At 65.5% G+C, this 19,107-nt stretch overlaps 4 protein-coding genes across 6 annotated transcripts in view; 1 reads left to right on the top strand and 3 right to left on the bottom strand.

Annotated features, from left to right (window-relative positions):
- The window catches only part of WIZ (WIZ zinc finger), a 32,326-nt gene extending 28,696 nt beyond the window's left edge, over positions 1-3,630 (bottom strand). For all 3 annotated transcript variants that reach the window (XM_069881550.1, XM_069881552.1, XM_069881551.1), the window contains exon 1: positions 3,311-3,630. In XM_069881550.1, coding sequence (XP_069737651.1) covers positions 3,311-3,624 — 314 coding nt within the window. In that variant the 5' untranslated portion in view covers positions 3,625-3,630. The remainder of the gene's footprint in view (positions 1-3,310) is intronic.
- Positions 3,631-4,535: 905 nt separating this feature from the next.
- On the bottom strand, positions 4,536-14,934 carry RASAL3 (RAS protein activator like 3). Its single transcript, XM_069881559.1, has 19 exons — positions 14,892-14,934; positions 13,374-13,764; positions 12,266-12,372; positions 12,108-12,192; positions 11,006-11,094; positions 10,839-10,915; positions 10,632-10,764; positions 10,430-10,528; positions 9,359-9,895; positions 8,650-8,794; positions 8,312-8,456; positions 7,489-7,725; positions 6,862-7,063; positions 6,620-6,723; positions 5,795-6,095; positions 5,518-5,640; positions 5,241-5,440; positions 4,799-4,874; positions 4,536-4,727 (listed from the first exon to the last, which is right to left on the bottom strand). The coding sequence occupies exons 2-19, from the start codon at positions 13,762-13,764 to the stop codon at positions 4,578-4,580; spliced, it is 3,201 nt and encodes a 1,066-aa protein (XP_069737660.1). The 5' UTR covers positions 14,892-14,934; the 3' UTR covers positions 4,536-4,577.
- EIF3G (eukaryotic translation initiation factor 3 subunit G) overlaps positions 6,993-19,107 on the top strand; it is a 74,109-nt gene continuing 61,994 nt past the window's right edge. The window contains exon 1 of the mRNA XM_069881578.1: positions 6,993-6,996. The gene's annotated coding sequence lies outside the window, so the exon portion shown is untranslated. The remainder of the gene's footprint in view (positions 6,997-19,107) is intronic.
- PGLYRP2 (peptidoglycan recognition protein 2) lies at positions 15,343-18,948 on the bottom strand. The gene is made up of 5 exons (XM_069881546.1): positions 18,894-18,948; positions 16,980-17,792; positions 16,080-16,290; positions 15,707-16,001; positions 15,343-15,608 (listed from the first exon to the last, which is right to left on the bottom strand). Exons 1-5 carry the CDS (start codon positions 18,946-18,948, stop codon positions 15,606-15,608), a joined length of 1,377 nt encoding a protein of 458 aa, XP_069737647.1. The 3' UTR covers positions 15,343-15,605.

The following is a 19,107-nucleotide window of genomic DNA, read 5'->3' as shown; positions in this document are numbered from 1 at the left end:
GCTCACCACCAAGTTCCAAAGCCGCTTGCCAAGCTCTGCTGGCTTCCAGAGTGGGAATGGGACTGAGGAAACCCTTCCCCCAGCCCATCATCCCAAAGGAATCAGGACAATTTAAATGCTAAACCTGTTAAGTGGAGCCAATCTGCTCGCCCTGGGAGCGAGGAAGGGGCCTTTCCCCAAGCCAAATGCCTCCAGCAATGGGCAACCCTGCACGTTCGCGGCTTGCTGGCTCCACTCGCCTTTCCTTGGCTCCGCTGCTCACTGGGATGGCAGAACCACAGCGCACGGTGCCAGTTTTACCCTCTTGGTGCCAGTTTTACCCTCTTGGTGCCAGTTTTACCCTCTTGGCACTGGATTATGGCCAAAGCGTGTGGGCTCCGGCGCTCCCAGGACGCTTGACTTGGGTTTCAGCCACAGTTTTTCCCCCACGTGGCTTTTTCCCTCGGCCAAGCGGAGCCACGGAGCGAAGCGGCACCAGGTTTTTCCCCTCTGTGCCCGGTCACAGCTGAGGGGGTGGGATCCAGCACGCTCCACACTCCATTCAATGTGGTTTTTCCTCCACGTGGTTTCTCCTTCCTTGCAGGACAGAGCCAGAGCCGCACGGCGGGAGGACAGTGCTGATCTTCCCCCCTTCCCCAGCTCAGAATCGAGCTCGCAGAGTCCGGCGCGCTCCACGTGTGCTTGAACAGGCTCCATCCGCTTGTTTTTCCTCCATGTGGTTTCTTCTTCCTCGCAGGAGTCAGAGCTGCAATGTGGGAAGACGGTGCGGATCCTTCCCCCTTTCCCAGCTCAGAATCGAGCTCGCAGGGTCCGGCGAGCTCCACGTGTGCTTCAACAGGCTCCATTCAACGTGGTTTTTCCTCCACGTGGTTTCTCCTTCCCCACGGGACAGAGCGAGAGCCACGATGCGGGAGGACAGTGCCGATCTTCCCCCTTTCCCAGCTCAGAACCGAGCTCGCAGGGTCCAGCGAGCTCCACGCACGCTTGAACAGGCTCCATTCAATGTGGTTTTTCCTCCACGTGGTTTCTCCTTCCCCATGGGGCAGAGCGAGAGCCGCAGCGCGGGAGGAGGACGCCTGTTTTCTTCCCCAGACCACAACAACCAAGCTCTCCACACAGGCTCAAACCGAGCAGACTCCAGCCACGTGTTTTCTGCCCCCGATGTGCTTTTCCTCCTCTGTGCCGGCTCCCGACCGAGCTCGCAGGGTCCGGCATGTTCCACGTGCGCTCAAACAGGCTCCATCCGCTTGTTTTTCCTCCGCGTGGTTTCTCCTCCCTCGCAGGACTGAGCCAGAGCCGCGATGCGGGAGGACGGTGCCGATCTTCCCCCCTTTCCCAGGCCACAGTCGAGCTCGCAGGATCCGTGTCCTCACACCGACGCTGCTTCAGTGCAAACCACGGCCACAAAACACTCGGAACGGGAGCTCACGCTCCAGATTTCAGAGAATCACTAGGTCGGAAAGGACCTCTTAGATCATCGAGTCCAACCATTTCCACGCAGGAGGGATTGGGGCTGGACCCAGGGATCTCCCTGGGCTGAAGCCGGGATCTGGATCATTTCCTTCAGCAAGGAAAACTCGGTGATGCTCCTTCCCCAGCATTAACGAGCTCGTTTAGCAGAAAAGCAGCTTTTTTGCCCCATCCTGGAGCCAGAACAAGCGAAGGCCACATCCCCAAGGGAGCCCTTCCCTTTCTGCTCCAACGACCGCGGCTACAAGCCCCGCGCCGAGGGGTTTTGTTGGGATACGAGGCTCCATCGGCGCTGGGATCCTCGTGGGATTCAGCTGCAGGCTCGTCGGCGTTGCCGGAGCGGGATTTGGCGACGGCCTGCGTGCCAGCTCCTCTAAACGATGCACCAAGGAGGGAATCATCCGGCATCCGACTGTGCCGGGATGAACCGAAAGCTGCTCCACGCGACGGCGGCTCCGCTCCAACCTGCTCCCACCATCCAGCTGCTCGGGGAGAGAAAACATTCCCGGCTCCGCGCCAAAACGTCACCGGCACAGGGGGTAACGTCACCACACGCGCGGCTCCCAGCACCGGGGCTGGTGCGGGATGGAGAGAAAAAGCTCCCAGTGGAGATTTGGGGGTCACCCCTCACCAGGTCTCTAATTAACACCCGTTAACGAGCTCGGTTGAGGTTCTACCGGCACAGGAACCGGTGCCGGAAGGGCTGAGGGGAAGCGTTAGTGCGGGTCCAGATCCATCTCACCCCCCGTTCCCAGACGGTGGATCCCGAATCCAGTGCCGACCGGTACCGGGTGTCCCCCCCCGACACCTGGGTGTCCCCCCCCAGCACAGACACCCCCCCCAGACACCTGGGAACCCCCCCAATTATCTCAGACCCCCTCAAATCTCTGATCCCCCCACCAAACACCTTGTCTCCCCCACTCAGGTTTCCTCATGCCCTGGGTCCCCCCCCAGATGCTTGGGTCTCCCCTCGGTTACCTCAAACCCTGGGCAACCCCCCCAAAAAGCCTGTCCCCCACCCCCCCCCAGGTCACCTCAGACCCTGCCCCCCCCAGACACTCGGCTGTGTCCCCCCAAAACATCTGGGACCCCCCTGAACACCTGGGTGTCCCATGCGCCCCCCTTCACCTCAGTCTCCAGGTTGTCCCCCCTCCTCAGGTCACCTCTGACCCTGGGGGTCCCCCCAAACCCCTGGGTCCCCCTGGTCACCTCTGACCCTGGGTCCCCCCAGTCACCTCTGACCCTGGGTCCCCCCCAAACCCCTGGGTCCCCCCAGTCACCTCTGACCCTGGGTCCCCCCCAAACCCCTGGGTCCCCCCGGTCACCTCTGACCCTGGGTCCCCCCCAAACCCCTGGGTCCCCCTGGTCACCTCTGACCCTGGGTCCCCCCCAAACCCGGGGGGGTGTCAACGCCTCCGCCGGCCCCAGGCACTCAGCCCACCCCCCCGTCCCGGTCCCGGTTCTGCTCTGTCCCCCCTCCCCGGGCACTGACCCCCCCGGCACTGGTGACCGTCCCCCCTCCTCCCTCCGTCCCCCCTCCCGGTCCCGGTCACTCCCCCCCTCGGTTCCCCAGCACCGAACGCTGGATCGTTTATCCCCCCATCCCCCCGGTCCCTCACCCCCTCGGTCTCCCGGTCACGGTCCCGGTTACTCCTTTCCACCTCCGGTCCCCCCACCCCGCAGGTCTCGGTCACTCTTCCCCGCTCTCCCGGTCCCTCCTTTTCCCCCCTCGGTCCCGGTCCCTCCCTACCCCCCCGTTCCCGGTCACTCACCCCCTCGGTCCCGGTCCCTCCTCTCCCTCATCCCCCCGGTCCCTCACCCCCCGTTCCCGGTCACTCACCCCCTCGGTCCCCCGGGCCCGGTCCCTCCGGGCTCCTCCTCAGCGCCGCCTCCTGCCCGGTTGCGGCTGCGGCTGCGGCCCCCGCCCCGCCGGGGCCATGGTCCCTTTAACTCTCGCCCCGGGGGCCCGGCCGCTCCCGCCGCCGCCGCCGCCGCCTCCTGCTCCGCTCGGGCCGCTCCCCCGCCCCCCTCCCGCCGGCGGGGCCTGAACACGTCACGCCGGGCGCGACCGGGCCTCCGACGACATCTTGAAGGAGCCGAACGGGGTCCCGGCGCCGCTTCGGCCGCTTCTGTCGTTGTCGCCGCCGCCGCCATCTTGGGCCCCGCCGACCCCGCCGCGCGCGCGCGCGCTCCCGCCCTCCCGCCCCGCCGGAGCGGCCGCCGCCGCCGCCCTGCGCCCCGAGGCGCGCGCCGGGTGACGTCAGCGTCGCGGCGCCGCCGCCATCTTGGGTGCGGCGCGAAGTGCTCGGGAAGGGAAAGGAAGCGCGGCGACCTTCCAGGAGGGGTTGGGGAAGAGGCGCGGGGGGGCTGGCGTCATCAGAGAGCGACGGCGGCGCCGCGCGGCCATCTTGGGAGGGTGTTTGGGTGGGTGGAAGGTCTGCGTGGGATTGGGAGAGGGGTCCCGCGGCCCTCAAGTGTCCCCGTGGCTGTGACCTCCCCAGAGGGTCCCCTGGAGGGGACCTCGTGTCCCCGTGGCCTGTCCCCCAGTGTCCCCACGGCTGTGACCTCCCCAGAGGGTCCCCTGGAGGGGACCTCGTGTCCCCGTGGCCCTACCCTGAGTGTCCCCACGGCTGTGACCTCCCCAGAGGGTCCCCACAGAGGGGACCTCGTGTCCCTGCCCTCCCCCGTGTCCCCAGGCCCTGTCCCAAGGGGTCCCCATGTGTGTCCCCATGGTCCTGCCACCCCCAAAGTGTCCCCAAGGGTCCCCACGGCCCTGAGGTCTCTGTCACTCCCCCAGGGGTCACCTCCGGGTCCCCATGGCTCTGCCACCCCCACCACCAGCGCGATGGTCCCCGTGATGTTCCCCTGTGGCCTTGTCCCCCCTGCCACTGCCCCAGGTCCTGGCATGTCCCTCGGCTCTTGGGGACACGATGAGATTGGGGACAGAGCCCCTGGGGGCAGCAGGAGGCAACCAAGCACCTTGTGGTGGTGACACCAACACTGTTCATTGGGAGAACCCACCAGGTCAGGATCAAACGCCCTGCGGGGAGACCCTGGAGACGGTGGCGAGTTCTCCAGGGACACATGGGGGACATCAGGGCAACCGGTCACACGCTGGTGGCCTGAGCATCGTCCCCACCGTCATCCCAACCCTGCGCCGGCGGCCGCCGTCCCCTCCTCCCGGGGAGGCCCAAGGCCTGGGTGATGGTCCCGCGCAGCTCCAGCTGCTCCTTCTCCAGCGCCGAGAGGCGTCTCTCCTGTGGGGGGACACGTCAGCTCCCCCCGGTCCCTCTGTCCCCCGGGGGTGCCCCCGCATCCCAGCTCTTACCAGTTCCCGGCCCTTCTCCTCGCTGCTCTTCAGCCTCTCCAGGTCTTTCTTCCTGGTGCCCTCGGCCGCCGTCAACCTGATTGGGTTGGGGATGAGCCGAGAGACTCGCTGGTGGGGCACCCAACGGATTGGGACACCCATTAACTTGGGGCACCCACTGGTTTGAGACACCTACTGGTTTGGGGCACCCACTGGCTTGAGACACCTACTGGTTTGGGGCACCCACTGGTTTGAGACACCTACTGGTTTGGGGTATCCACTGGCTTGAGATACCTAGTGGTTTGGGGCAACCACTGGTTTAAGACATCTACTGGTTTGGGGCAACCACTGGTTTGGGTCACTCATGGGTTTGAAGAACCGACTGGTTTGGAGCACCCGGTGGTTTGGGACATCCAATGGGTCTGGGGCACCCACAGGTGTGGGACACCCGCTCCACCCCTACCTGGCCCCCAGGTTGGCCGCGCGGGCGTTGGCCTCGTCCAGCAACTGCTGCAGCCGCTCCAGGTGCTGGCGCTGCTGGTCCTGCTCGTGCTGCAGCCCCCGCTGCTGCGTCTCCACCTCGCTCGTCCTCGTCTCCACCAGCCGCAGCTTCTCCCGGTTCTCCGCCACCTCCTTCCTCACGGCCTCGAGCAGCCGCCCGTGCTGGAGGGGGACGAGGACGGGGAGAGTCACCGGGGCACCCTCAAGGTGGCTTCGGTTGCCGCCGACCCCGACGTTACCTTCTCCAAGGGGCGGAAGGCGTAGAGCTCGCCCTGCGCGGCCACCGCCTGCTCCACGTAGCGCTGCCACGGCACCGTCGACTTGCGCGGCAGCGACGCCGACACCCGCAGCTTCCCGCGACCCTACGGCACCAGAGAACCCGTGAGCACCAGCGTCTCGGAGCCCGATGGCAGCGACGCCGACACCCGCAGCTTCCCGCGACCCTACGGCACTGAAGAACCCGTGAGCACCAGCGTCTCGGAGCCCGATGGCTGCGCGGCGGCTGCCGTCACTCACCTGGGTGTCGCGGGCGCTGAGAGACGCCGGGTTGTCCTCAGCCGGTGGATCTGCCGCGTGCTCGGCGCTGCCGGGCTGGGGCAGGCGCCGCGAGGCTTTGCTCTGTGCCGGCACGCTCTGCGTGCGCTGCACGTTGCGGCGTTCCCGGCTGGGCGGTGGGGACGGTGGCGGCTCTGGTTCTGCTCCATCTTCTCGGCCCCGGCCGCGGCGGATGCTCGTGAGGGACTGGCTCTTGAGGAGGGGGCTGTGCTTGCTCAGGTCCCGTGGTGGCACGAAGCCGGGTTTGAAGCTCTCGGCTGGGCTGGGAGAGGTGGGGAGTGATGGAACGGCCGGGTACTGGTGTGGGGCCAGACCCAGGAGGAGCAGAACCACCCTGGAGCCAACCAGGACCTGAGGGATCCCAAACCTCATTGGGATCAGAACCATCTCCTGAACCCAATGTGGACCTGGAGCCCCTCAAACCCAGCTGGGACCAGAACCACGCTGAACCTGACCAAGACCAGATACACCCACATAACCCGTCTGGGACCAGAAACATCTTCTGGATCGCACCTGGACCAGAGGTGTCCCCCAGTCCCAACCCAACCCAGAACCCTCATGAACTGGGACCAGAAGCATCCCTGGTGTGGATTGCAACCATCCACTGGACCCATCAGGGACCAAAATCACCCCCTGAACCCAACTGGGACCAGTTACCCCAAACTCAGTCTGGACCAGAGTCACCTTGGACCCAACCAAGACTGGAAACATCCCAAGCCCAACCCTTCTACCAAGGCTCCTCTTGGTCCAACACCTCCACCATCATCCCAGCCCACCCACTGGTACCTTCTCTCCGTGGTGGAGCTGAGCCGGACAGAGACGGGGACAGGGGTCCCTTCCCTGATGGCCGTGAGGATGGTGGGAAGGGGCTCCAGCTCCTGCTGGGTGGCCTGTCGGGACAAAACCCAGAAATTATGGAGACAGCAGGTGTCTCTGGGGTGGGTGCGTCCATGGGGCAGTGGATGCCAGCTCTGGGTGTGGAGATGAGGAGGTGGCCAGTCCTGCTGGCTGCCCCTGGGTGCTGGCACCTGGTCCAAGCCGGAGAAGATGTCGCAGAGGAGCAGGTGGAGCGTGGCGAGCTCCAGAGCCAGGTCCACGTAGCCGTCGTAGGTGACCATGTGGACGCAGCTCTCGGGGTTGGCCACGCTCTGCAGGAAGGCGCTCATGGGGCTCCAGTTGTGCTCCAAGAACTCGTTCATGAAGCCCATGTAGGCTTCCTTCTCTCCAAACCTGGAGACCACGAGGTCTGGTTACCTGGGGCAATGACTTGGGCCACCACCTTGGCCATGAGCCCCACAACCTCCAGGACGAGGGACCAAATCATCACGATGTCCCTGTCTACATGCCAGGACATGGGTGAGGACGTCACCAAGTTCTTGGACCACGACCTGCATGGTTCTGCTGGTGGGACACGTCAATCCCACGCATGCAGTGATGTTCTCTACCGCCACGTGGCCGGTTCATGGCATGTAGACGTCCCTGATGCACCAGGGCACGTAGGGGACCCCCTCGCTGCTCCGTGGAGTGTCGGGGACGACTCCGCTGCCCCGAGACTGTCCACGCCACACGCCACACGGCACGTAGGAGATGTCCTCCCGCCCCACGGCCTCCCCGTAGCGTTGTCCCTCCCCGCCGGTGCCGGAGCCGTGACGTACGTGGTGAAGTTGGCCAAGTTCTGGATGACCTTGGCGACCAGGGTGAGGGTGCGGGCGGTGGCCTCGCCTGGGTACTCCTGCACGAGGCCGAAGAGGCTGGGGGACATGATGGCCGGGCAGAGGAACCTCAAGAAGAGGGAGGCCGAGACCAGGCGCTGCCCGATGGGCGCCTTGCCCCGCGCCCGGCACTCCTCCTGCCAGGCGGAGAAGACCTCGCCCAGCTCCGCCGGGAAGTTGCTGCCGGGAGAAACGCTCCGGTGGGTGCTGGGTGAGTGGCCCTGGACCCCTCGCCACGTGCCACCACGATGGTGCCCACCGCGACTCTGCTGGCTCCTGCGTCCAACCCGGGGTCCTTCCTGGTGCTCCATCTCCATGTTCATCCCACCAGCGGGCTCCATCCCCACGTCTCTGTCCCCAGGTTCTCCCTGGTGCCCATCCCCACGTGCATCTCACAATTCTCGTCCCTCGCGTCTGTCCCCAAGCTTGGTCTTGAGTCATTCCTGGTGCTCATTCTCACGCCCATCCCAAGGATGGTCCCTGTCCCCATGTCTGTCCCCAAGGTTGTCCGCCTGTCCTCCCTGGTGCTCCTTCTCACGTCCACCCCAAGGACGGAGCCCATCCCTGTCCCCAAGCTGGGTCCTTCCTGGTGTCCCCGTGCCCCTCCAGGTGCCGATGCCCGTCCTCCTGCTCATTCCCATCCTCAATTCCATCCCCGTGTCCATCTCCAGGCGTGTCCCGGGTTCTCCTGGTGCTGGTTCCCACCTCCACGCCCTGTGACCCCCCCCAAGTCCCCCCCCATCCCCACGCGGGGGCTGCTCCTCACTCGCAGGACGCCGCGATGCGCTGGAAGGTCTCCTCGCAGACCTGCCGCAGGTTGTTCCGGTTGTCGGAGAGGTCGAGGCTGGAGCATTTGCTGGGATCGACCTCACAGGAATCATCCGAGGCGCAGAGCTGGGCCACCACCTCCCCTGGACACCGAGAGACACCCCGTACGGCGACCAATCAGCCACCACCTCATCCCCACGGACGTCTTGGAGATGTCCTCCAGCCCCGTCACACCCTGGCCCTCATCACACCCTGTAGCGCCCTAGAACGTCACGTCCAGGACGTCCTCCACCCCGTAACTGCCCGTAACGTCCCACCTGTAAGGTTCAGACGTACCCAGCGTGTCCTGGAGGTACTTGCCCCCCACTAGCTTCATGTACTCGTCGATGGCCTTGGTGGCCAGCGTGTTCTCGCGGAAGATCAGTGCCTCGCGGTCATCGAAGCGATCCAGCTCGGCCACGCCGAGGTCGACGAGGAAGGACTGCGGGGTGGGTGTGTTTGAAGGGCACGGCACGAACCCGAGGCTCCAAACAGCCTCCACCAACCCATCCTGGGAAACGCCAGGACCTCCTGGGCCTCCCCTGAACCGCGTTGCCCAACCCAACTCATCCAGTCCAGCCCATTCCAACCCAACACAACCCGTTCCATCCCAACCCAACTCATCCATCTCCTTCCAACTAATTCCAACCCAACTCATCCCCCCTGTCTCATTCCATTCCAACTCAAACCATTCCATTCCACCCCAACCCGGCTCATCCATCTCATTCCATCCCAACCAATCCATCCCATTCCAACCCAACTCGCCCCCTCCATCTCATTCCATTCCAACTCAACTCATCCATCTCATCCCAACTAATTCCATCCCAACTCATCCCTTTGTCTCATTCCATCCCAACTCAACCCAACCCAACTCATCCATCCCAATCCAAGTCATCTCATCCCCCCCAAGCTCTCCGGATACCCCAAGCCGTGCTGCCCATCCCACCCCAACCACCCCAGGCAGCCCCCATCCCTCCGCCCTCCCCGTGGCCGGCACCGGCTCCACCTTGGCCTTCCCGGTGCTCTGCAGGACGCGGACCAGCGCCCCGGCCAGCTCCTCCTTGTGCCGCACGGCGATGCCGGGCTCCAGCCGGGCACACAGCTCCCGGTAGTGGAAGGTGATGAACTCGGCCAGCTCCTTGTAGCGCACGATGGGCAGGACCCGCACCTCGCGGTAGCGGCCACGCAGCCTCAGCGCCGGCACCCGCTCGCCTCCCCCGGCACCGCTCAGCGGGTACCAGCGCTCCAGGGGCTGCCGGGCGCCCGCAAACTCGGCCAAGGGGACGGTGACCGAGGCCACCGGGTGCCCGGGGTGGTCGTCGTGGCACAGGGAGAGGGTGAGGGACTGCGCCCGCGGCAGAGCCGCCAGCTGGAAGAGCTCCCCCCAGAAGAGCTCGCCCTCCGCGCCGGCCGCCTTGGCCGTGGTGCGGGCGAAGAGGGTCCCGTCCAGGTGCAGGTGGCACCGGAGACGCCGGCGAGGGGGCAGGTCCCGCGCCTCGTAGACCCACAGGCTCAGCGCCAGCTCCAGCCGCTCGCAGTTGTCCTGTTGGGGTTGGGGACAGTGGGGACGTTGCGGGGGATTCGGGGGGATGGGCTGTGGTGGGCAACGGGGAACGCGGGCAGGGGGAGAATGGGGACTAGGGAGGACATGGGGGGCAGGAGGGGACATGAGGGGACAACCAGACCCTGCGGGGGACAGCAGGACATAAGGGGACAGGGGGCTTTGGGTGTCCCAGGGGTTTTCCAGGGTGCCTTGGGGTGTCCCTGGATGTCCCAGGGGTGTCCCAAGCTGCCCCATGTGTTCCCCGGGGTATCCCAAGGTGTCCCAGGGTATCCCAGGGTGTCCATTGGATGTCCCCATGATGTCCCAGGGTGTCCTGGGGTGTCCCAGGGATGTCCCATGGGTGTTCCAGGGTGCCTTGGGGTGTCCTGGGGTGTCCCAGGGTGCCCTACGGTGTCCTTGGATGTCCCCGGGGTATCCCAAGGTGTCCCAGGTGTGTCCCACGGTGTCCCAAGGTGTCCCAGGGGTGTCCCAGGGTGCCCCATGGATGTCCCCATGATGTCCCTGTGGTCCCACCTTGTTGGGCCTCGCGGCTCGGCGCAGGTTCTCGATCCAGCGGTCGCGCTCGGCCAGGGACGCGCACCCGAAGGCTCGGCTGCCCTCACCCGTGATGATCTGGGGACGAGGACGGGGTCTGGGGTGCCCTGGGGGTGCTCTGGGAACCCCTCCTGGTCCCCTCGGGGCGCCTCCGGGTCCCCCCAAGCCCCGACCCTGTTACCTGGAAGCAGAACCTCTCTCCCACGATGCTGCCGTGCACCGGCCGCACCACCACGTTGTCCCCGGTGAGATCCAGCTCGGCCGCGCTCGGCGGTGGCCCCAGCGACTCCCGTGACCCGCTCCGGCTGGGGACCCTGTGGGGACACGAGACCCTCCATGGGGCGCCCCCCGAGCACCCCCCGCGCCCCCCAGCCCCACCGAGACCCACCTCTCGCCCTCGGGGACCGTCTCGGCTTTGGGGCCACCGCGACCTTTGCGTTCCCGGAGCCTCTTCCACAACAAGCCCTGAGTGGGGTGAGGAGATGACACCCCCGGGTCAACCCCGGGTGGGGTTGAGCCCCCTCGGCCGAGGGGTCGGGGCTGGGGGGTCCCCACCTTGACGTTGCCGAACTGCGAGGTGGACGAGCTCTCGCTTTCGGGGCTCCTGGCGGCACCGCGGGGGCTTCTTTCCTCCGTGACCAGGTCTGGGGGGCAGCGGCACCGAGGAGCTCAGCTCCGGGGACCCCCAGCTCCCACCCCTTCCAAGAACCATCGACCACGGGTGGGAGAAGGATGGAGGGCTGGATACCAGCATCTCGGAGCCACCTCGACCCCAAGAGGCTTCCTAGAAGGAGCTTGTGGAGAGGAGGGAGCTGGGCTCTTCTCCCCAGGGCCAGGGGCCAGGCCGAGAGGGAACGGCCTCAAGCTCCACCAGGGGAGGCTCCGCATGGACAGCAGGATGGAATCTTTCCTGGAAAGGGGCCCTGGGCCCTGGGACAGGGAGGGGGTTGGGTCACCTGCCCTGGAGGGGTTTGAGGGCCGGGTGGACGAGGAGCTGAGGGACACGGGTTAGTGATCGATGGGGACGGTTGGACTCATGATCTGGTGGGTCCTTTCCAACCTGGTGATTCTGTGATTCTCTGATTCTATGAACGGGTGCAGAGGAGGAGAGGGACTCATCCTGTGTCCCCAGTGCCGCCGTGGGGTGCAGGGAGGAAGCCGAAAGCCGTTATCGCTCGCCAGAGGAAGCGGGGACGGCGCGAGGAGCTTCCTGCGGGCGGCTCAGTGTGGGGCAGGGTGTGGGGCAGGGGATGGAGCACCATGTGGGGCACCATGTGGGGCTTGTGGGGGTCAGGGGGCACGGAACAAAGCGTGGAGAGGGGCCTGGCGCATGGTGCATTGTGCATCCGGCCAGACTTCTCCTAGGCTGGAGCTGCCCAGGGTCGTTGTGCCCCAAGGTCCTGCTCCAACCTCCTCCCCTTGGTCTCAGCCCATGGATCCAACCAGCTCAGATCCCTCTGGAGAACCTCAAACCCTCCAGCAGATCCACCCGGCTCAGTGTCACCCCCAAACTCTCTCAGGGTGCCCTCGATGCCTCCATCCAGGTCGTTGATAAAGACCTTGAACAGGGCTGGCACATGGTTCATGGTTCATGGCTCGTGCTCCCCACCCTCCCACCCCTTGTCCCCTGTCCCCATCGCGGTTCGAGCTCTCTCACCGTGGTCGCGCTGCCTGCCCGCCGGCCGCAGGCTGGACCCGTCGCTGCTGCAGCTCCCGCTGCGGTTCCCGGCGCGGCCCGGAGCCTGGAGGCAGCGAGGGGTCAGGGTGGGTGTCCCCAGCGCCCGCCCCGGCTCCCGCCGCAGCCCCTCGTCTCACCTCCTCGTCCAGGGCCACCAGGACCAGGTGCCCGTCCACCAGGGAGAAGTTGGAGACGTCCCACACGGCCGCGTCGGGCGCCGGAGGCTGCGGGGAGGGCGACGTCGCTGGGGGGAAGAGCAGGGGGGACGTGGGGTGGTCACCACCTCGCTGGGACATGAGGCCAGGGAGATGCCACCATGGCTGCAATGATGCCGGGGGACACGAGGATGTGGAGATGCCACCGTGGGTGGGTGATGCTGGGGGCTGTGAGCCCAAGGAGATGCGCCCTTGGTTCTGGTGACGCCGTGTGCGTGGTGGCCGTGCCACAGCCGCGGTGGCATCACCGAAGGACGTGTGGCTGTGCCACCCACAGCCGTGCCGGGTGAGGACAGCCCTGGGTGGCTTCCCTGCCCCGTGGGTGGCCCTGGTGGAGCCGGTTCTGCCAGATCCAGGTGCTGGAGGGGCTGGCACCGCTCCCTGCGGGGCCACCAAGCCCCGTGCTGGGGACACACAGGGACCAGGACACCTTGTAGGCAGGAGAAGGACCTGGGGCCAGGTGGGACCCGGCCGTCCGGCATCCACAGGTGCCCCCAGCAGGACCCTCCTCAACTCCATGAAGCCTGGCCAGATCCTGAGCCCCCAAGGTCCACCATCCACCACCTCCCAGGATCACCCGCCACCCCCATCCCACCACGTGTCACCCGCTGCATCCTGGATCACTGCCTGTTTCGATTTCCCACCATCCAAGAGCCCCCAACTCTTCATCCATCATCATCATCACCTACAACCCACTCATCACCCCCAACCCATCACTCATCATCATCACTCATCGTCCATCATCATGACCCACCACCCATCACCCCAAATCCATCACCCATCATCATCACTCACCATCTATCACCCCAAACCCATCACTCGTCCTCCCCCAGCACCCCAAACCCATCACCCATCATCATGATCCACCATTTATCACTCCAAACCCATCACTCATCATCATCACTCATCGTCCATCATCATGACCCACCACCCATCACCCCAAACCCATCACCCACCATCCCCACCCACCACCCCTTGTCCCCCAACCCCCCTCAACCCACCCTCGACCTTCACCTTCGCCCCGACCCACCGGGAGCGGCGTCGTGGGGCTCAGCCCTGGCTCCGCTCTCGGCGTGTCCCTTCCTCTTGGCCATGGAGCGCAGGTACCTCTGCAAGGTGGCCTTGCCCCCCTCGGGTCCCCGCGCCTCCTTGGTCCCCTTGGAGGGGGTCGAGAAGGCCCTTTGGAAGAGGGAGCGGCGGGTGGTGGCCTTGGGTGCCCCCGGGCTGGGCTCGTCGGGGCCGTGGGCCTCGGGGTGGCTGTAGGAGCGTTTCCAGCCCTGCAGGCGTGTCCAGCGCCGGCTGCCCGGGGACCCAGCTCCACGCTCGTCCCGGTCGCCCACGGGGGCCGCCGCCGTCCTCCACTTGTAGGTCTTGAGGAGAGTTGGGGCCTCAGGAGCCAGTGGCGGCTTCTCCAGCTCCATCTGTGGGACGGGCAGGAGCCACATCAGCTGGAACCTCCATCTCCTGGTGCCAAATAGCCAGGTGCCCTTGTCCATGGAGGTGTCCCCCATCTCCTGGTGCCCCCATCTGCCAGTGTCCCCATCTCCAGGTGCCTCTGCTCATGGAGGTGACCCCATCTCCTGGTGTCCCCATCTCCTGGTGTCCCTGCTCATGGAGGTGACCCCATCTCCAGGTGTCCCCATCTCCAGGTGCCCTTGTCCATGGAGGTGTCCCCCATCTCCTGGTGTCCACATCTCCCGGTGTCCCCATCTCCAGGTGCCTCTGCCCATGGAGGTGACCCCATCTCCAGGTGACCCCATCTCCTGGTGTCCCCGTCTCCAGGTATCCCTGCCCATGGAGGTGACCCCATCTCCAGGTGTCACCATCTCCAGGTGCCCTTGTCCATGGAGGTGTCCCCCATCTCCTGGTGTCCCCATCTCCAGGTGCCTTTACTCCTGGGGGTGACCCCATCTCCAGGTGACCCCACCTCCTAGTGTCCCCATCTCCAGGTGCCCTTGTCCATGGAGGTGACCTCATCTCCAGGTGACCCCATCTCCAGGTGTCACCATCTCCAGGTGCCCTTGTCCATGGAGGTGACCTCATCTCCAGGTGACCCCATCTCCTGGTGCCCCTTTCCCTGGAGAGACCCCCTCCCTGTAGATGCCAACGCTCCCCACTGACCCCCCGTCCCTGTCCTTCCCCGTGGATCCGGCTGGGTCGGCAGCGCCAGGACCCGGTGACACCCGGGCCCCCCTCACCCCGAGGAGCCCAGAAGCTTCCGCCGCGTTTCCCCTCGCGCCGTCACCGCGTTTCCTCCCGGGAGCCCAGGCCCTGGGGACCCCCCAGCACCCCGAGGGGCCCCCGTGCCAGCCTGGACAGGGCTGGTTGTCCCCACGACCTCCTCCGGTGGCTTTGACCCCTCGGTGGCTTCACCGCCCCCCGATCTGGGGCGGCCAAACCCCGTTTTGGGTGGAATCGAAGGCGTTTTGGGGTCCCCACCTCCGCTCCATCATCTCAGCACCATCAGGGGGTGCTTCCCCGTCCCCCCAGAAGCTGGATCGTCGCCCTGAGGTGCCACCAGCCCCGTGGAGCCCCCTCCCCGCGGTACCTGGGCCTCCGGCCGCCGCGCGGGTTCCCGTGGTGGCTTCCCCATGTGACCCAGCAGGAGTTTCAGTCACACCCTCGCCTCCGCCTCTGCCCCACGCGTCGAGAAGATGAACCACGTCGGGCCAACCCGTCTTGCTCGCTTGCAATCGCATCCACCCCGAGCGCCATCATTAGGTTTCAGAGTGAACGGGGGCGGGAAGCGGCAGCTGGGGAGGCTGGGGAGACGTGGGCGCCTCGACAAGGTCGGATGCTCGACCTCGGGGGTCGGTGCCCAGCTCGGGGGGGTCTGCCAGGCGGGTTCTTCGTGGTCCCAACACACACACACGCGTGTGTCGCCGCCCCGAGCCCCACAGCAGCTCCTGGGCACCTTCATCCCTCCCCCACGGCCACCCCTACCCCGTGCCTCAGTTTCCCCCTTGGTCTCCAAGCACCACCCAGAGCTGCTGGCCTGGCACGGGCTTTATTGCAAGGTTATTTCTCATCGTCTGGGGCTACCAAGATGGTCTGTGGGCCAGTGGGGGGGGGGCAGGGTCCATCTGGGCTGGGGTCCCTCTGGACCCGGGGCCATCTGGGTTGGCATCTGCTGGGCTGGTGTCCATCTGGACCTGGGTCCATCCAGGCTGGGGCCACCATCCATGGACCAGGGATCATCTGGACCAGCACCAGCATCCCTGCGGCCACCAGCCATGGACCAGGGCTCATCCAGACCAGGTTCTCACTGCAGAGGAGAGAAGAAACCAGCCCCAGCATCACCTCCCACTCCCACCAGACCCCAGATCTCCAAGCCCTGGAGATGCTCTGCGGCTCGGAGCTCACCTGGAAGCCGTGCCAGGTCTCGATCTCTTGGAAGAGGGAGTTGCCGGGGCAGTCGGTGCGACCCATCTGGCGGTGCCCGCGGACCGTGTGGTTGTGGTGGAGCCGCCCAGTGCTCACGGCGCAGGGCAGGAGCCCGTCCCGCACCAGGGCGAGGGCGTCGGCGTCCGGCGAGGCGGTCGAGAAGTCTCCGACGTAGCCCACGCCGTAACCTCTGCTGTTGTAGCCCTTGGTGTGGGCTCCAACCCAGTGCCACCCCCGGCCTTGGTACAGGTACCCGTCGGACCCCACCACGAAGCTGCGAGCACCTGGGGTTAACCTGAGGCCCCCAGGAGATGGAGATCGGGGGCCGCGGTGGCTCCAGGTGGGGTCTCACCTGTAGCCGATGTCGTCCCAGCCGCGGACGTCCTGGTGGAACCGCTGGATGGAGCGCAGGGCGCGGGCGCAGGAGGAGAAGCTGCGGCATGGGGCGCTGGGAACGAGCGTGTGGTGGATGTAGACGGAGTCCAGAGGGAGGGTCAAGAGCGTCGGGGAGCCCCGGTAGGGACGGGCGCCCCACATGCAGCGCGGGACGATGGCCGGACACGCTGCGAGGGAAGGAGGAGGTGGGACAAGAGGATCTGCCTGGTCCCATGGGGACCTTGGGGTCTTGAAGCATCTTCCCCGCTGAGGAACCGCGTGGTGAAGAACGTGGGACTGTCCTGCTGGGGTGTCCTCGTCCCAGGGGTGAGGAGCATCTCTCAGGGGGTCCCTTCGCTGGGGACATGGGGGCATCAGGCCCAGGACCACCACCTGGGGCTACACCGGTGTCCAGCTAGTGGACAAAGCAACTTCCAGGGACCCGTTATCCGAGGGATGTGGTGGTGTCCATCCAAGGACAACCACCTCGGGGACACAGCAGCGTCCATCTAGGGGACGCGTTGGTGTCCATCTAGGAGATCCATGACCGTTAATCCACAGGACATGGTGACAGTCATCCAGGGGACACGTTGGTGTCCACCCAGGGGACCCGTGTGTGTCCGTGCAGGGGACACGGTGCTGTCCCTCCACCTCCTGGGGACGTGCTGGTGTCCCTCCAGGAGACCCACAGGTGTCCATCCACAGCACCTGATGGTCTCCGACCACCCCAGGCCACACGTCACCCGCTGACCCTCCCAGTTTGGAACCCTCCAGCCCCACCTGGGGTGACACCGGGGACCCCAGACCCGCGGGTTCTCCTCTCCCACCCAATTTGGGAGGGAAGATGTGACACCAAGACCCGGTGCCACCTCCGTACCCACGTAGAGCTCCATGAAGTCCCGCGCGGCTCGATGAGCGATGGCCACGAGCTCCTCCGGCCCCACGTCCTCCAGGAGCTCCCGGCTGGTCGGCAGGTCCCGCAGCAGCCTCAGCGTCGCCACCACCTCCTCCTCCAGCTTCTCCGGCCCCACCAGCCCCCCAAAATCTCTCCGCCGGTAGCTGCTGGGCGGCCGCCCCTTCTCGGTGCTGTTGCCCGTCCCGTAGTAGCCCCGGAGCAGCTCGGCGAGCGGGACGGGCGCGCGGGCTAGCCGGGCGCCCAGCAGCACCCCGTCCATCGCCCCGTTGGCGACGGCCTCGGGGACGAGCGACGAGGGTCCCCGCAGGGAGTAGTTCTGGGGGTTCTCCACGTCGTCCCAGCAGCCGCCGGGGCCCAGGGCGGCGCGGTCGCCGCCGCGAGCCGCGAGGAAGGACGTGGCCAAAGCCTCCGAGAGGGTGACGGCCAAGAGGGCGTCGAGGGGGGGGTCGGTGGAGCGGTTGAGCCTCCCCGACGCCCGCTCGAGACCAACCTCGAGGCCCGCGAAGAGGGGGCCGAGGGCGACGCTGGAGCCGTCGGGGGCCAGGACGACGCCGGGATCGGGGTGGAGGAGCCGGGAGAGGAGCAGCCGCTGCTCGTGGCCGAGAGCCGATGGGGCTGGGGGCACGTCGGGAGGGTCTCCAAGCACCGAGCGGCACGTCGGGGTCCCGCAGGAGCCCAGCGACCGCGCCAGAGCCGGCACCGCGACGCCGGCATCCGCCGACTCGAGGGCCTCCACGATCCCAACCACCGAATCCATGGAGCGCGGCAAGAGACCTGGAGGGGATGGGGATGGGGATCCAGGAGCCACCGGTGGGGGAGGATCCTGGTACCCGGATGGCACCAAAACGAGGGGGAAGGCACCAAAAATAGAGAGAATGGCCCCAAATCAGGGAGCGGGGGCTGAAGGGAAAGGTCGAAGGATGCACAAGGTGGGTGGACCCAAAAAAAGGATGGAGGGACCCCTCCAAAAAGGGTGGAAGGACCCAACATAGGACGAACGCAGCTGAAACGGAAACTAGCGCCCAGAACAGAGCAAATGCAGCCAGAAATGAGCAAATGAACATCAAAACAAGGCGAATGCACCCGAAACCAGAGCAAATGTACCCAGAACCAGAGCAAATGCAGCCAGAAATGAGCAAACGCACCCCAAAACAGGGCGAATGCACCCCAAACCAGAGCAAATGCACTCGAAACCAGAGCAAATGCACCCGAAACCAGGGTGAATGAACCCAAAACCAGGGGGAATGCACCCAGAACAGAGCAAATGCAGCCAGAAATGAGGAAATGCACCAAAAAACAGGGCAAATGCACCCAAAACAGGGTGAATGCACCCGAAACCAGAGCAAATGTCCCCAGAAATGGGTAAATGCACCAAAACCCGCGGTGAATGCACCTAGAAATGGGCAAATTCACCACCAAAAAAGGGCAAAAGCAGCCAAAAAGGGGCAAATGCACCCAAAAAAGGTAAAAATGCACCAAAAAAGGTAAAAATGCACCAAAAAAAGGTAAAAATGCACCCAGGAAAGGTAAAAATGCCTAGAAATGGTGCAAAAGCACCCAAAAAGCAGAGGAAAAGCACCCAAAGCGAGGGGACAGTAACCAAAGAAGGGGAAATGTCCCCCCCCAAAAGCAAATGAGGTGCTGTGGCGTGTTCTCTGGCGTGTTGTGGTGTGTTCTTGCACGTTGTGGTGTGTCCCAGCGTGTTCTAGCACGTCATAGCCTGATGTAGCGTGTCGTGGCGTGTGGATGCATGCCGAGGCGTGTTGTAGCCCATCAGGCCAGGTGGTCGGTGCCGTGTGGTGGCATGTGGTGGCGTGTGGTGGCATGTGGTGGCGTGTGGTGGCGTGTGGTGGCGTGTGGTGGCGTGTCCCTTACCTGTGTCGGTGCCGGCGCAGACGCTCAGCGCCAGGAGCAGCAGCAGGAGGGTCATGGCTGTTCCCGCAGCCCCTGCTGGACTTCGGCCCCGGAGGCCGGACACGTGTGTCCAGCCGGGTGGAGGGAGGTGCACGCGTGTGACACCAGGACAAGGCAGGAGATGGTGCCACCAGGACCCCCAAGAAAGATGAAGCCACCAGGACCCACGCGAGGG

Source organism: Phaenicophaeus curvirostris, unplaced genomic scaffold, assembly GCF_032191515.1.
Source record: "Phaenicophaeus curvirostris isolate KB17595 unplaced genomic scaffold, BPBGC_Pcur_1.0 scaffold_51, whole genome shotgun sequence".
NCBI classification, from domain to species: Eukaryota; Metazoa; Chordata; class Aves; order Cuculiformes; family Cuculidae; genus Phaenicophaeus; species Phaenicophaeus curvirostris.
Note: the sequence above shows the minus strand (reverse complement) of the source record. Positions and strands in the feature narration are given on the sequence as shown.